Below are 18,259 nucleotides of genomic sequence, written 5' to 3' on the forward strand. Positions count from 1 at the left end.
CAGGCCGGAGGGGAACATTCCTTCAGTTTCAGGTCCCTAGTATTTAGGAACTAGGAAAGGGAAGGGACATCGCACATCCGCTGGAAGCGAGGGTGCCCGTATTATACCAGCGCAAAACTTTCCCAGTAATATTTCCCAAACTACGAAGGAGAAAGTCCCCAAAAGGTGCAGAGCGTTACAGAAGGGGGATAAGAAAGAAAACCGTTTATCAGTGTGACGCCGGCCTGCGCATAACGGATCGCTTCACATCGTAACACACATCTATGGATAATTGTATTATTTACCCCATTATTATACCCTCTTATTATGCCCTGATGTACCCGCACAGATTACATATACCCTGATGTTCTCCGCACAGATTACATATACCCTGATGTTCTCCGCACAGATTACATATACCCTGATGTTCTCCGCACAGATTACATATACCCTGATGTACTCCGCACAGATTACATATACTCTCATGTACTCCGCACAGATTACATATACTCTGATGTACTCCGCACAGATTACATATACCCTGATGTACTCCACACAGATTACGTATGCCACCACATTATAAACGGAAATACCAGCAAAACTCAAACAAAACTACCAAGCAAAATCCATGCTCAAAATGGCGGTCTATTCCTTCTTAGCCCTACAGTGTGCCCAAACAGCAATTTATGGCCACAAGTAAGGCATTACCATACCCGGGAGAACCCGCTTAACAATTTATGGGGTAACATTCTCCAGGGGCACAACATCTTGTGTGGTGAATGGGCAGATCAGTGGAAAAATTGCAATTTTCACTTTGCACCATCCACTGCGTATTCATTTCTGAAAAACACCTGTGGAGTCTAAATTCTCACTACATCCCTTGATAAATGCCTTTAGGGGTGTAGTTTCTAAAACGGGGTCACTTTTGTTTGGTACATCAGGGGTTTTGCAAATGCAACATGGCGTCCGCAAACCATTCCAGCAAAATCTACGCTCCAAACGATAAATACCGCTCCTTTTCTTCTGAATGCTCCCATATATGTCAACAGCTGATTATAACCACATATGGGGTGTTACCGTACTCGGGAGAAATTACTTTACAAATGTTGGGGTGCTTTTTCTTCTCTATTCCTTGTAAAAATGAAAAATGTTGATCTAAAACGACATCTTGTTGGAAAAAAAAATTATTTTTCATTTTCATGGCTTAATTCAGCAAAAAACCTTTGGGATCAAAATTTTCACTATACCCCTAGATGATTCCTCAGGGGGTGCAGTTTCCCAAATGGAGTCAATTTTGGGGTGTTTCCACTGTACTAGTACTACAGGGGCTCAGCAAATGTGACATGGCGCCCAGACACTATCCAAAATCCAAATGGTGCTAGTTCCATTCTGAGCCCTACCGTGTGTCCAAACAGCCGTTTATGACCACATGTGGGGTATTGTTTTACTCGGGAGAAGTTGCTTTACTAATTTTATGGTGCTTTTTCTCCTTCAGTCCTTGTGGAAATGAAAAGAAAATACCTAAACCTACATTTTCTTTGAAAAAATGTAGATTTTCATTTTTACGGCCTACTTCCAATAAGTTCTGTAAAACACCTGTGGGGTCAAACTGCTCACTGTACTCCTAGATAATTTCCTCATGGGGTGTAGTTTCCAAAATGGGGTCACTTGTTGGGGGTTTCCACTGTTTTGTCCCCTCAGGGGCTTTGTAAATGCGACATGGCCTCCGCAAACCATTCCTGCTAAATTTGAGTTCCAAAAGCCAAATGGCGCTCTTTCCCTTCTCAGCCTCGCCGTGTGTCCAAACAGCCTTTTATTACTACATGTGGGGTATTGTTTTACTCGGGAGAAATTTCTTTACAAATTTTATGGTGCTTTTTCTCCTTTAGTCCTTGTGGAAATGAAAAAAAATTAGCTAAACCTACATTTTATTTGTAAAAATTTAGATTTTCATTTTCATGGCCTAGTTCCAAACATTTTTGCAAAAAAACTGGCCGGTCAAAATGCTTGCTACACCCCTATATAAATTCCTCGAGGGGTGTAGTTTCCCAAATGGGGTCACTTTTGGGGGGTTTCCACTGTTTTAGTTCCACAAGACCTGTTCAAAGCTGACATGGTGCCTAAAATATATTCTAATAAAAAGGAGACCCAAAATCCACCAGGTGCTCCTTTGCTTCTGAGGCCGGTGCTTCAGTCCAGTAGCACACTAGAGCCACATGTGGGATATTTCCTAAAACTGCAGAACCTGGGCAATAAATATTGAGTTGCATTTCTTGGGTAAAACATTCTGTGGTACAAAAAAAATGGATTCAAAATGAATTTCTGGAAAAAAATAATGAACTTTGTAAATTTCACCTCTACGTTGCCTTAATTCCTGCGCAATGTCTAAAGGGTTAAGAAACTTTCTAAATGCTGTTTTGAATACTTTGAGGGGTGCATTTTTTAAAATGGGGTGACTTATTGGGTTTTTCTAATATCTAAGGACCTCAAACCCACTTCACAACTGAACTGGCCCCTGTAAAAATAGCATTTTGAAATTTTCTTGAAAATGTGAGAAATTGCTGCTAAAGTTCTAAGCCTTGTAACGTCCTTGAAAAATAAAATGATGTTCAAAAAACGATGCAAACCTAAAGTAGACATATGGGGGATGTTAGTTAGCAACATTTTTGTGTGATATAACTGCATGTCTTACAAGCAGATACATTTAAATTGAGAAAAATGCAAATTTTTGCAATTTTTCGCTGAATTTTGGTGTTTTTCACAATTAAATACTGAATGTATCGGGCAAATTTTGCCAGTAACATAAAGTCCAATGTGTCACGAGAAAACAATCTCAGAATCACTTGGATAGGTAAAAGCATCTCGGAGTTATTACCACATAAAGTGAAACATGTCAGATTTGAAAAATGAGGCTCTGTCAGGAAGGTCAAAAGCGGCCAAAGAGGGAAGGGGTTAAAAGGGTTTACTATTTGTTTTGTGTTTTTGTAACTTTACGCTAGATTGACAGGTGAATATGAATTGCATAAGCTGGGGCTGCAATCAAGGTTTATAGAAGTCCTCTCTGATTTTAATGGAGTGGACTGTGCGTCTGCCACGACCTCTCGAATGAAATCGGTGGTACTGCAGATCTGAAGCATTTCTGTAGCATTGGCCTCTATTATAGTCCAGATTTGTCTGCCCTTAGCTTGAAAGCCATCTGTGTACTGTGGGCAGGTTAGCGATCAGTAAGTGTGGGGAAGAAGGATTTGCTATTAAAGAGGCTCTGTCACCAGATTATAAGTGCCCCATCTCCTAGAATAATCTGATCAGCGCTGTAATGTAGATAACAGTGTTTTTTATTTAGAAAAATATCATTTTTGAGCAATTTTTTATATTTATGTTAATTAGTTTCTTAATAGACGACTTGGCGTGCTCTTACTTTTTTACCAACTGGGCATTGTAAAGAGAAGTGTATGATGCTGACCAATCAGTGACCAATCTCCTACACTTCTCTCCATTCATTTTTAGCGGTACTCGCAACACAGCGTGATCTTGCGAGATCACGCTGTGCAATCACGTACTCCCACATTATTCACTCAAGACACTTCACTAAAGTTAGACATTGCCTCCAGCCAGGACGCGATGTCTATTCACACTCCCGACACTTCGGTAAAGTTTCTGTGAATGACAGCACAGCGTGATCTCGCGAGATCGTGCTGTATGAGTAAGTCCCCAAGAAACTTTACCGAAGTGTCTGGAGTGATGAATAGACATCGCGTCCTGGCTGAAGGAAATGTCTATTCACTCTCAAGACACTTCGGTAAAGTTAATGTGGGAGTTTGTGACTGCACAGTGTGATCTCGTGAGATCACGCTGTGTTGCGAGTACTGATAAAATGAATCGATAGAAGTGTGTGACACTGATTGGTCAGCGTCATACACTTCTCTTCACAACGCCCAGTTGGTAAAGTAAAAACACGCCCAGTTGTCTATTAAGAAACTAATAAGCATAAATCTAAAATTGTGCACAACTTGCTCAAAATTGAAAGTTTTTCAAAATAAAAACCACTTATCTACATTTCAGTGCCAATCAGATTATGTAGGAGATAGGGCATTTATAATCTGCTGACCGTCTCTTTAAGCTTATTACAGGTGAATGCTCAAATCAGTTTATATTAATCTATGTTTTCTCCGGCACTCCTCCCCCCATATTGTATAGATCGATGGAGAAGTTTGCGTTAATAAAAGCTCTCCCTTTTTCTTTTTAGTCTTGTCTTCTCCTGTGACCAAAGACTACATTATTCATCTGGCTGTTGCCGTGATCTAACAGAAATTGTCTTATCATGGACACGGGTGTTATTGAAGGAGGCTTGAATGTTACCCTCACAATCAGACTGCTGATGCATGGCAAGGTATGTATGTTATTTTGAAACTGGGTATTTTAACCAATGTAGTCTTGTGTTAGATGCCTATATCACAAATATAATTGTTAAAGGAGTGTTGTTTCAACTAGCTTTTCCTTCTGCTCTCGCAATAGTCTAGTCTCTGGTCCAAATCCTGATACCTGCTCTGGCTAATAGAGGGATGCCAAGCGAAGGAAATCACCTATGATGTCTATATGGTCTGGGTTTGTCCAGTTGGGGCAACCCCTATTTAAAAAAAAAAAAAAATCTTTCATACTGCAGCTTATAAAAGCACAAATGCTGCCTTTATTGATGCCCATGCTGAGAACACCTAGTTCAGCAGTATCCTAATGCAGGCATTTATATTTACCCATTACTATCAATGTGCCAGTTTAATGTTATGAAATGTTTTACTGTCCTGCTATACTATACATTCGAACATCATTGAGAGGTAAAGTGTTAGTCTGCTTGACTAAAACCAAGATGGTGGTTTAGAACCGGCCTGAACAAAGCTCATTCAGTTCTGGGAGCAAGCGCTAAAAGATGTGAGCCTTCTATGACAGGTTGCAGGGCCGGGTTCAGACAACTTAGTTCAGGTGCAATTTGGTTTTAATAATTCAGTAAATGCACCCTTTGCTCTCCTTGTAATGATGGCAGATCACTCCAGTAGGCGCCCACCCCTTCCACTTGTGGTCACAGTAGAGCGGATTCCCCTGGGCTGTCTCTTAGACTAGAGCGATTTAGGCTAGGTTCCCACAGATCGGATGTGCTGCATAAAAACAGCGCAGCATATCTGACCTGGAACCCACATCACCTTCTGTTCGAAAAACCGCACCACTGGTGTTTTTCGAACTGAATTTCCACTGCGTAATGCAGCGCTGGGAAAAAAGTAAACCCTTCACACTTACCCCCCCTCCCTCTCCTCTGCACGTACTCCGGCCTCCTAAGATGAAGTTGCAGGCCATGTGACGCTGCAACGGTTACATGGGATGAAACATTGTCCTAGCAGGCCGGACTGCAGGAAGGAGAGAGTTCTGGGTAAGTGTTTTGTTTTTTTTCTTCCCTCAGTTGTGATTTTTGCGGCTGAATCGCTGCCATTCCGGTGCAAAAGTCGCTTTCTGATACGTGTTTCGCATTTTCCCATTGACTAAAATTTGGATAATCTACAACAGATAATCAATGAAAACGCAGCATAAACTGGCATGCTCCGGATCGAAATTTCTCACTGTAGGTCAATTTACCGCTTACGCTGCGGTTTTTTTCCTGAAGCGTGGGGCTTGAGCCTTTCTAAATCTAATCCACTTCGCTGCTACTGTAAATGCTGGGGAACTTGCGCACAGAATTCCGTTGCAGAACTTCCACAGTGTTTACGTGGGAAGGCTACATTCACACGAACATGGCCAGCCGTTGGTTTTCCACGTCCGAAGTGCACCCGTGCAGGATGTGATCACGCATCCCCCCATAGACAAGAATCTGGAGAGATACGTGAAGCGCAAAAAATAGGACATGTCCTATTTTTTCAGGGACACTTCACACGCTATGTTGAAACGGTCGTGTGAACAGCCCTATTGAAACACAAGTCTGTGTGGTGGCCGTTTTAATGGCCATCACACGGACGTGATCCATGCTCCTCTGAATGAGCCTTTAGGCCTTATTCACACGACCGTATTTGGTCCCGGATATATGGACCGCATGTCGGACGAATTTCCGGAACTGGACACAGTTCGGGGAGCGGGTTCCTAGCCTCATAGTTTGGTATGATGCCTCCCCCTGGGAATACGTTCCCGTACTGAATGAGCCCTTGGGGTGCAGTCACATGCGGCAGGTATTGTTGCATAAATTTCTGTGACTGAAAACTTTCAGCTCTTCATCTGAATGGGGCTGTTTCCTCAGCAGGTGCATGGAATTCTGAGGTTTTTTTCAGATGAGCTGATTTTCACCTGAAGATATTTCTGCAACATAATTTGCCACTGGGTGAAAATGCCAATTCTTGAAGGGCAGGGAGTAAAACTTGGTACCCAGGGCTGAATTTTCTAGTCCCCACCGTATGTCCTGCTCTCATTTAGAAATTCCTCAAGGTGTAGCTCCAGTTGTAATCTCCTGCCTGAACTGACATCCGCTGTGGAGAGACGCTACTGCATGCAAGGCTGTACAGTTTACCCGCCCAGGCAACCGTACAATGCCCGGAATGTCCACACAGGTCCAGTTTAAATTATTAGGACCCACGCACGACACTCCCTGGGTGTCGTATGATTGCCACGGCAAATGTACCATCCATCATGCAGGAGAGTTTAGGATGGTGTCCATTTGGGTGGGAGTGTTGCTTAGGCTCAGTTTGTTTTTTGGTTTTTATTTCATTTTTGTTTGTTTTTTCCAGGAAGTTGGTAGCATCATTGGAAAGAAAGGAGAGTCTGTGAAAAAGATGCGTGAGGAGGTAAGTTCCTCTTGAATTCATAATATAGTTGGTCTTTATTGGCAGGAGAAAAATTGTGCATTTGGTGTGGTACGTGATTTAACTATTTTATACGTATTGTTTGGGCGCATTCCCCTCTGCAAAATAAATGGCACAAAGCGCAAAAAATGGTTTTGATCTGCCCACTGACAATAGGAGAAAATCTGCCTTTATCTTGCCCCATAACATTACAAATTAAAACACTGCCCAGTACCTAGTATCTCTTGCAAATCCAGAATGTCCGACTGTTGGCAAATGATCTAATATAGCTTTGCCCAGCTTTACGGTGGTGTAATGTTTTCTGTATGACACGGTCCAATCTGCATCATACAGTTCTCTGCCCAGCATCACAGTTTGATCATATAGTATACAGCTTCCATTCCAAACTGCTTTTAACTAGTGATGCCTGATAACTGAGATCCTGGTGTCCTATGAAAGATTAGAATCTCATCCTTCATATGCCAACAGAACCACTGTTCTAGCCGGAGATAGTTATTTGAAGTGATCCCCCTTCCCTCCAGCCTTTGTCTCTCATACTGTGTGAAGCTGCTTTCATGTTGATTGGACAGAGGCTGTGAGGTAGCTGTACCTCAGGAGAATTGCTGGTGTTGACACCAATTTGTCAATTATAGGCTCGTTTGCATATTTAGTAAAAAGCTCATAAGTTTTAAAATCTTTTCAGGACACAATTTTCACTAGCATTTAGTGTGGCAACGTCTATTAGATTAGCTAGGCGATTGGGCATTACTAAACTAGTGACAGATCCTCTTTAAGGGACTGGACAACACTTCAAGGTTAATGTTGATGGCCTATGCTCAGGATAGGACATAAATATCAGTCGGGGTCTGACTCCTGGGACCACTGCCAATCAACTGTTATAAAGGAGCGCTTCTTCCCATTCATTCCTGTCACTGCTCATACGGTGAGTCACCGACACGCTTGTAGCGGTGTTTCATACTATTACAGCCTTCTCCCATTGAAGTGAATGGAAGAAGGCTGTAGTACTGTGAACCGTTTCTACAAGCGTCGGCTATTCAGGGTGAGCAGTAAAGGGAATGAATGGGAAGAATCGGTCATATGAGCTCCTCATTCCCTTCAAAGCCGCTGATTGGCGGGGGTCCCAGGAGTCAACCCTGGCCGACAAGATATTGATGGCCTATCTTGAGGATATCCCATCAATTTTTAGGGACTTGACAACCCCTTTAACAAATAATGGTTCTAACTTGGGGGCATTACTACACAGTAACATTACTGAATACAACAGATGTAATGGATAAAGAGGACGGGTCACTAGGTCATAAGTTTGAACTGTTTCTTACCTGAAGAGCGCGGTCTCCCTGATTCCAGCGCATTCGTTCGATCCTGTGTATCAGACGCAGGGCCCGCTCTCAGCCAAGCGGTCCATTCAGCGGAACTGACAATCTGTTGAGCGAGAGCGATACTGCTTCTATATAAAGATTCATAAATGCTTTATTGTAAAAAAACATTTTTAATCAAAGATCACTAGAAAATTTCTTTAACACAACCTTGATTTAATTAAAAAAAATAAATAAATTGTACATGGCCTTTAACCCCTTAAGGACACGGCCAATTTTGGCCTTGAGGACAGAGCAATTTTTTTTACATTTCCCTATTTGCATCCCGACACTCATAACGCGTTTATTTTTTTGTACGACGTAGTTGTATGAGACTTTGTTTTTTGCGAGTTGTACTTTACGTACCATTTTTTGGTAGTTTATTTATTATAAAAAATGTGTTTCTGTGTATTTTATTTACTTATTTATTTACCATTATATTTTTTTTTACATTCATTTAACTTTTTTTTTTAATCCCATAATGGAATTTATCATTTTGATTTTGTAACTGTAATGTACTGGCATAGATCTATATGCCAGTACATTAGCCTGTTACTGATTGTACACAGGCAGTTGTTAGGACATACCTCAGTATGCCCTAACAGGAAATATGTTCAGACAGCCCTGGGGTCCTTCACTGGACCCTGGGCTGTCTGGCCATATGAGTTGTGGGCTTTGATCGCGTCAGTTATTTTCTGTGACTCGATCAATGTGCAGTCCCCCCTCTTTGAACGCCGCGATCAGCTGTCATCGCGGCGTTCAAAGGTTTAACAGCGGAGAGAAGATGTTTCTCTCCTCTCCGCTGTCAGAGTGTGGCTGTGTATTACAGCCGTTGCCCCGCTCTCGATCGCGCGCACAGACGGCAGAGACTGCTGTCACACAGGACGAGTATGCTTGTCCTAATGCGCGAAGTGCTCGCCGCTCAGGACGAGCATACTCGTCCTGTGTCGGCAACCAGTTAAGGGTGATTTTCCTGTGTCTACAGCAATGAATAACTAGTCTGAATCCATACTTGCTGTCATACCAGTAGCTTATCTATCCGGGACTGCAGCAGTGTTGGCCGCCAGGATTCTGGAGTGAGCGGAATGTCACATTCCTGCTCTTTTCCACAAGGCACATTCCAGGTGTCTACAACTGGGTCGTGTACTTTCTTCTCACTTTCTAATGCATTGACCTAGGGGAGTAGTCTCTCCATCTGTAGGTTTTCAACCAGATTTGCTCCGTGCTGCGCTCACAATCCCAAGGCTTGGGTGGTGGATGCCCTGGTAGAATCTGGCTAAGTCTGATCTTTCCCGCCTCTCCAGACTTCATCCTCTTGGCACCAGATTGGCCTCTCTTCTGTTTGTACAGACATGACCTTGCTGTCTGACGTTCCCTGTCACCTCCACCTTTGGCGTTATCTGCTCTCAGGGTCCACTCTACCACCAGTGTTTAAAGAGGTTAAAGGAACAGTGTCATCACAAATTTATTTTTCATATGTTAAAGATGTTAGTGCTTTATTAAAAACGTTTATATTTGTTTGTGTTTTACTTTTTCTTATTTTTACACTTTTTCTTCCCTATGGGGGCTGCCATTTTTTGTTCCATTTCTGTATGTGTCGATTAACGACACATACAGACATGGAATACGGCAGCCACAGTCCCATAGGGACTGCGAACGGCTCCCGTCCCATCCACTTGTGTACGCCGTCTGTGTGGGAACTGCGCATGCGCCGCTCCCACACAGTCCAATTTGAAATTGGCGCCGTCCGGCGCCATTTTCCTGTGGACCGGAAGTCACGGCCGGACAGTAAGATTACTACTTCCGGTCGCGGCTTCCGGACTTGTGCACTTGGACCAGCGGCAGCGGACGGGCCGGAGGGAGCCGCGGCGGCAGGAGCAGGTAAGAGATTTCAATGTATGTTCGTGTTTGTGTACGTTTACTACTGTATGTTAACCTTCTACACTGTGTGTTAGCTCAAAAAATGGCGACACACAGTGTAGGAGGTTAGACCGTTCAAACCCCTCGTTTATCCCGGCACTAGCCAGGATAAAGGAGGGGGGGATGCTGAGAGCTCACTAGAGCGAGGGCTTTTTACCCAATTTTGCAATGCTGCAATTTTGGGAATAGCTCCATCTAGTGACCAGCAATGGGAAATATTATAAATTAGAATCTAATTTATAATATTTCCTGACTCGTGAAAAAAATTTGAACAATGTTTAATCACCTACACACTAAATGTTTAATTAAAAAAAACAAAACATGTTTTTCTGGCAACACATTCCCTTTAAGGCAAGGCTGTTAAAGCCACCATTCATAGAGCTTGTTGCTTGTTGAAATCCAAACTATGGTGAAGGCAGAATTCCTTTCTCCGGCTGCATTTACCACCGTACTTAGTCTTGCTTCCAATGGTATGAGACTGGCCTTTTGCCATTTTTTTTTTCATCTCTGTATGTGTCGATTAACGACACATTAAGATGCTATTCACCACATACAATCCCATGGAGAATGCGAACGGGAGCCGTTCCATTCTCAGGAGTGTGCGCCGTCTGTGTGGGAACTGTGCGTGCGCAGTACCCACACAGACAAGAACGAAGCTCGTTCATAGAGCGAAATCCGGCGCCATTTTCATGTGGAACGGAAGCCGCTGCCGGACAGTAAGATGACTACTTCCGGCCATATGTTCAACGAAGCGAAGACGCAAGGTAGAGTAACGTAGGCGGCAAGACCTTATGTGTGTGGCTGTGTCCGCGGCGTATGAGCTGAGTGTCTGTGCGCGGCGTATGCACGGGCGCCTCCCCCCAACCCCCCCCCCCCGCCCCAAACATGCAAAATCAAGCGGTTTTTGGCACGTAAAATGCGCAAAGTGTCCAATACACGCCGTGTGAACCTTTTTTTTCTCGGCAGTTTTCCAAAAACTGCATGTAAAAAGACACCCGCCAGAAAGTGCAGATCACTTCTTGGGCTGTTTTTGGAGCCGTTTTTCATTGACTCTATAGAAATACAGCTCCAAAAACGGCCGTAAACGTTAGTTTGATTTAAAAAATAGCTGAAAATCTGGAGCGGTTTTCCCTTTTAGTAAGCGTGTGAACATACCCTTAGCCTTTTGGTGTGTCCTATAGCTTCTGCCAGCTGGATTTGTACAATCACACCCGAAATGGCAGCCGGACACTGCTTAGCAATTTGAAGACACCTTTTCCTGGCTTGTGGGAGGGGGGGGGGGGGGGTGAGATTCTCTCCCATACTTACGGCAGCTGTGAGTAAGGTTGCTTTGCCTTATTCACCTTGCTGTAATTCTGGGAAGTTCTCCCTCTGGTGGTCAACATAGGAAAACATGTCAAATTATTATTTAATTTTTAATGCTTTCTACCATGTGGAAGAAAAAAAAACGGCAACAAAACGTAAAAAATCTAATAGAAATAAGTAACTTACTTAAAAAAAAAAAAAAAAAGCCTTAATTCGCGACATTCCCTTTAAGGCCTCATGCACACGACCGCAGCCATGTGCACGGCCGTGATTTTCGGGTCGGCCGTGGTTGGAGTCACCCGAAAGTCGTCTGTGCATCGCGGGCCTAGACCGCAGAACACGGCCGTAATAAGACTTGCCCGGTTTTTTCTGTGATCTGGGCCATGCACGGACCGTGGAAACCATGGACGTGTGCATGGCCCCATAGGAATGAATCGGGCCGCAATTCTCCCGTGGATTTTCGGGGGAATTGCGGCCGCAAAAGCATGTTAGTGTGCATTGGGCCTAAGGGTCTGCTTTTCAATCACTGCTGGCTTTGAGACAGGACCTTTCTTTTTGTTCCCACCCATGGGAACTGCTTTAGAATGTCCCACGGTATTAGTGTCCCCAATGATGCGAAGAAGGGTATTTTTTGAGTACTTGCCATAAAATCCTTCTCCAGTTCATTGGGGACACCGCTCCCACCCAATTGATTCTATATTTTGCTTCAGTTGGCTAAGGTTCTTCTTTGGTTTCTGATGTTCCTTTGCTACTGCTTACCTACATACTGAATTCGTGTCTATAGGTGGACTTTATCCTGTAGGAGGAGATAAAGAGCATCTCCGATTTATAATTTGGTAATTTCATAACGTTTAGTCGTTTTTAAAATTTACAGGTTACACTTGCAGCAGTAGTACGATATTCACACCTCCGCTCCAGACAAGGACGCATCCCGATTACTGTGCATTGAAGGAAATGTGTCAATTAGCAGCTGGAGAGCTTGAAGGACTTAGCAGGGAGCACAGAATGACTATTGGATGGCAGCAAAACTATAAACCTATGTTCTATAGCAGCTCAACCTATGACTGCTGTACATAATGTCTCACTCCCCTCACTGTAAAGCTGCGGTCACACTTGTGTTTTTTTTTGCCAAAAACACATTTAAGTATTTTTAGTTTCATGCATTTATTTTTTGGCGGTTTGCAAAAACTTCTACCTCCTGGGTTTTGTTTTTCTTCTGAAAAGCTTCCACAGAGCTCCATAGCTTAGTTTCACCATCTTTTTCTATGTGAAAAACACCACAGCCAGACCTGCTGCGATTTTGGCAAAGCGCCACTGATCCAAAACATAAAAAAATGGTTCTCCATTGACTTCAAGATAACATCTGGCTCCATAATTTTTGGCCACTAAACAATTGTTTTTCATAAAAATGCTGTATAATCTACTTTCACTGTCCTTAGACCATCAAAGAGAATAGGACTGTGCTGTTTAACAGAGAAATTGAAAGAGGAAAGCAGACAGAAGAGTAACAGAATGTAATTCTACAATGACTATTTCTAATAAAGGCCACTATAGTGTGTGACATAATGCATTATATATTAAATCTAACGTAACATGTGGATACATCCATGTCAACTGTCGTATACATGCAGAACATGTGTAGTGGGTTAACAGCATGCCTTGGCCAAGCCTCTGCTATAGGACATTCTGAGAGTCGTGATTTCATGTTTGCAGTATTGCTTCAGCTTTCCCATATTTAAAAAAAAACTGTTGGCCCTATAGACGAATGGCTATGGCAGCCCTGGGGTTATTGTTACGCCCCTGACTGCCATGGCAACCAATGAGCTCACTGAAATCACGTTAGATGCCACTGGGGTGAAAGAGGGAGCGCCCTCCCTTTGTAGCCGCTTCAATGCTACAGTTGTTATATTAGTAATGCACTAACGTCCTCACCTATTTATTTATTTTTCACTTTACAGAGTGGGGCTCGGATAAATATCTCAGAAGGCAACTGCCCTGAACGTATTATCACCTTAGCAGGCCCAACAAATGCCATCTTCAAAGCTTTCTCAATGATTATTGATAAACTGGAAGAGGTAAGACTGGGCTGCAGAACTGGACGCTGAGTCGCGTTTCCTTTTAAAGGGAAGGTGTCATGAATTTTTTTTTATCATATTGCTTTATATGATAACGTACATTTTATTTATGTGTTCTCATGTTCTACTTTTTACTGTGTTCTTACTTTTACTTTATGGGGGCTGCCATTTTTTTTTCATCTCTGTCGATTAACGATACATAGATGAAATACACCACATACAACCGCATAGAGAATGCGAACGGGAGTCGTTCCATTCTCAGAAGCGCACGCCGTCTGTGTGGGAACGGCGCATTCGCCGCTCCCACACAGACCAAGACGAAGCTCGTTCGCAGAGCGAAATCCGGTGCCATTTTCATGTGGACCGGAAGCCGCTGCCGGACAGTAAGATGACTACTTCCGGCCATATGTTCAGGCACAAGGAATAGGAGCATAGACCGGCGGCGGCAGGTAATTTATGTTCGTTTATATGATGTGTGTATTATGTTCGTGTGATACTGTCTGCTGAGCCCTGTATCTAATCCTCCTACACTGTGCAGTCGCTCAGAAAATGGCGGCGCACAGCGTAGAAGATTTGAAGATTCAAACCCTTCCTTCTGGCACTAGCCAGAAGGGAGGGGGGACTGTGTGAGGACACTAGAGTCTACCCCAAATTTGCAGCATAAATCAATGAGGTTGCTTTACCACATTGACCATGCTACAATTTTGGGAACTGAAAAAATTAAAACCATGTGTAATCACTTAAATAATTTAACTGAAAAAAAATAATAATTCTAGCGACACTTTCCCTTAAGGACGTTTTTTTTTTGTTCTATGGAAGACTTGTATTAGGAAACTAATTTGCATAATACATTTGCCTAGGATATCAGCAGCTCCATGACTAACAGCACTGCATCCAGCAAACCACCAGTTACTCTGCGTCTGGTAGTTCCTGCGAGCCAGTGTGGATCCCTAATTGGAAAAGGAGGCTGTAAAATAAAGGAAATCAGAGAGGTGAGTCTGGATTCATATGATCAACAGACCATTAGTCTCTAATCCACTACATTATGTTATATGACTGGCTTTTCTTAGCCCTATCATGTTACTGAATTCCAACTCTAGGATGCTTTATGCAAGTTTTTGATTTTTCATTTTAAATATTTAGAGTACAGGAGCTCAGGTTCAAGTTGCAGGAGATATGCTGCCTAATTCTACAGAGCGTGCGATCACTATTGCTGGTATTCCTCAGTCCATCATAGAGTGTGTGAAGCAGATCTGTGTGGTAATGCTAGAGGTGAGTAGGAACCTGTACAGAGGTCTTGATAATGATTTTCCTTTTTGCCTATTGTACTTTGCAGGCATGAGAATCCTACAAATCCAGGACTTTTCTGTGTTGCTGTGTCCGTTAATACTTTATTTGTGGCCCACTTGTAATCTGTGGGGCAACCTGACTACAAGGTTTTTAACTCTGCTGTACCACCGCAGGAATAGTACAGCTTTTGGCCAGATTCATAGATGTACTTTTTGGAGCCAGACAGCGTTTCATTTGGTGCATATTTTCAGCAGGCTTTTTGTCGCTTTTAGGCCCCATGCACATCACAGTAAGGCTGGATTCACACGGGGTCTTTACGTCCGTAATTGACGGATGTATTTCGGCCGCAAGTCCCGGACCGAACACAGTGCAGGGAGCCGGGCTCCTAGCATCATACTAATGTACGACGCCAGGAGTCCCTTCCTCTCTGTGGAACTACTGTCCCGTACTGAAAACATGATTACAGTACAGGACAGTTGTCCGGCAGGGACTCCTAGCGTCGTACATAACTATGATGCTAGGAGCCCGGCTCCCTGCACTTTGTTCGGTCCGGGACTTGCGGCCGAAATACGTTCCGTTCTTTACGGACGTAATGACCCCGTGTGAATCCCGCCTAAAACGGTGTACTGTACCATGGTCCGCGGTTTTACAGACCCATTGGGTTCTATTGGTTGCTGACACCTTCCCGTAGCGCTATATATATATATATATATATATATATATATATATATATATATATATATATAATTTATACTTAGTACATAGATGCGTTAAGTCCTCCAGAGTGAGGCCCTTTAGTTAATCTCTACCCTTGCTAATGGATGAAAGGCCTGACTGGGTGACCCAGTCTATTAAATGGACTTCCTTAATCTGTATTTTAAAAACTGATTTTTAATACCAGACCAGCCAGTGTTCACAGCATTTTTGATGCAGGGTCTAAAATTCTCTCCAACTGCGATTTGGATCCAAAATAAATCAATGTATTTCTTCTTTGTTGTATTATAATTTCTAGTCTCCTCCGAAGGGGGTCACCATCCCATACCGACCCAAGCCCTCCAGTTCGCCTGTGATTTTTGCTGGTGGTCAGGTAAGTCACTGAAGATTTTTAAACCTTCCACTTTCAAAATTTTATGGGATGCTCTCATAGCTTCTGTCCCCAATAGTGGGCTTGCACATGATCTGTGACCAAAGCCTTCCTTGTGCTTCCTATGTTGGTAGTGGGGGGAAAAAAATAGTTTTCCTTGATTTGGTTATTTTTTAATCTAAAGATTGTTTTTAGAATGCATGCATTATCCAGATTTCCAGTTAATATACAACAAAGAGGATCTAGCCGCACGTAGCAGATTATATTTTAGGGTTTGTTTCTTTAGCTCTAACTATTTCTGGAATAGTCGCAAAAACAAAGTGAATTTTAGGGCAATGCTTATAGGCATTGTGCTACGGTTTGCTCCATAAGTTGCCATTTTCTCCCACAGAAACAATGCTACTTGGAGAGAACCTCCTCGAATATGGTTTAACCCGTTAGTGACCGGCCCATCGTGTTTCTATGTCGGTCACTAACGGGCCTTATTCCGATGCCATAGACTTTTTACGTCGTGGCATCGGAATAAGTAAACAGAGCAGGGAGCTGTCAGATCTCCCTGCTCTCAGCTGCTAGAGGCAGCTGAGGGCTGGGGGCGTCCCTGCTCTGCCGTGTGAGATCGATATTAGTATCGATCTCACACGTTTAACCCCTCAGATGCGGTGCTCAATAGCGAGCACCGCATCTGAGTGGTTTTGGAGAGTGAGCTCCCTCTCTCTCCCACCGACACCCGGCGATACGATCGCCGAGTGTCTGTGTCTCTAATGGCAGCCGGGGGTCTAATAAAGGCCCCCAGGTCTGCCTGGAGTGAATGCCTGCTAGATCATGCCGGAGGCATGACCTAGCAGATGCCTGTCCGTGTTAAACGGCTAGGCAGTAATACACTGCAATACAGAAGTATTGCAGTGTATTATAAATGCGATCGCAGAATCTCTTATTATAGTCCCCTAGTGGGACTAGTAAAAAAGTTTAATAAAGTTAATTTTAAAAAAAAATGAAAAACCCAGCTTTTCCCCTTACAAACTGCTTTACTATTAAAAAAAATAAAGTTAAAAAGTTACACATATTTGGTATCGCCGCGTCCGTAACGACCCCGACTATAAATCTATTACATTATTTAACCCGCACGGTGAACGCCGTAAAAAAATAATATAAAACTATGGAAAAATTGCTGTTTTCTGTGAATACTGACTTTAAAAAAATGTGATAAAAAGTGATCAAAAAGTCGCATCTACTCCAAAATGGTACCAATAAAAACTACAAGTCCCGCAAAAAAAAACCCCTCATACAACCGCATCGGTGAAAAAATAAAAACATTACGGCTCTTCAAACATGGAGACACAAACAAATAATTTAGAATAAAAAGCGTTTTTACTGTGTAAAAGTAGTAAAACATACAAAAACTATACAAATTTGGTATCGTTGCAATCGTAACAACCCACTGAATAAAGTTATTGTGTTATTTATACCACACGGTAAACGGTGTAGATTTAGGATGCAAAAAAGTGGTGAAATTTCAGATTTTTTTTCTATTCCCAATACCCCCCCCCAAAAAAAGTTACTAAAAGTTAATCAATAAATAATGTCCCCCAAAATGGTGCTATTAAATACAACTCGTCCCGCAAAAAACAAGACCTTATACAGCGATGTCGACGCAAAAATAAAAACGTTATAGCTCTTGGAATGCGACGATTGAAAAACGTAAAAAATAGCTTGGTCATTAAGGTCCAAAATAGGCTGGTCATTAAGGGGTTAAGGTACACATGGGCCCCTAGCAGTCTATACCAGTGTTCTATACAATTTGGTTGTGCACATGAGGCCTGATACACATAAAAATTCACAGCAGTTTACATGTATGTAAAAGTCCTTGACTAAACCAATTCTACAAAAATAAGGAACCAAGCATACAAACTTATAGCATATGTATATTGTCCATAAGATCTGTGCAAACAGTCTGGCACAAATTACACCAGTAATTTCTTTGCATAGAGTAAATAAAACACACCAAGTTCATATGCGCATTGTTCAATCTGAGTTCTACGTTTTGTAAGGTTTTTTTTCGTTGAAGCCAGTCTGAGCTGTGAACCACCATGGCATAGTAGATATGAGGATGTTTCACACACTTGTCTACTTAGTTACTATAAAAAAATATATATTTACTTCAGCCTTCATTTGGCTACCAAAATATGACTTGATTCACAGGATTTCAGCTTGATAAAGTTCTGCAGTTAGGTAGTCAGCGTATTTAAAGAAATGCGCGTGCCAAGCTGATGCATCACCTTTTTGAACAAAGTGTAAGTGTCTCTGATAGAAGTGCCTGCCTGATAAAGTCTTCATTTTCAGTTTGTTCCCCCCCCCCTTTCTGGGTTGTAACGATGGATCCAAAATGACTCTTTGGTTTGTCTGCTTTGTAAAGTAGAG

At 42.6% G+C, this 18,259-nt stretch overlaps 1 protein-coding gene across 6 annotated transcripts in view; it reads left to right on the forward strand.

Moving 5' to 3' along the window:
* The window catches only part of PCBP2 (poly(rC) binding protein 2), a 50,620-nt gene that overhangs the window by 17,994 nt on the left and 14,367 nt on the right, over positions 1–18,259 (forward strand). For all 6 annotated transcript variants that reach the window (XM_075851857.1, XM_075851858.1, XM_075851855.1 and 3 more), the window contains exons 2-7: positions 4,226–4,369; positions 6,738–6,794; positions 13,351–13,467; positions 14,328–14,459; positions 14,611–14,739; positions 15,770–15,844. In XM_075851857.1, the coding sequence (XP_075707972.1) occupies positions 4,301–4,369; positions 6,738–6,794; positions 13,351–13,467; positions 14,328–14,459; positions 14,611–14,739; positions 15,770–15,844 (579 nt within the window). In that variant the 5' untranslated portion in view covers positions 4,226–4,300. The remainder of the gene's footprint in view (positions 1–4,225; positions 4,370–6,737; positions 6,795–13,350; positions 13,468–14,327; positions 14,460–14,610; positions 14,740–15,769; positions 15,845–18,259) is intronic.

This window comes from Rhinoderma darwinii, chromosome 2 (genome assembly GCF_050947455.1).
Source record: "Rhinoderma darwinii isolate aRhiDar2 chromosome 2, aRhiDar2.hap1, whole genome shotgun sequence".
Lineage (NCBI taxonomy): Eukaryota > Metazoa > Chordata > Amphibia > Anura > Rhinodermatidae > Rhinoderma > Rhinoderma darwinii.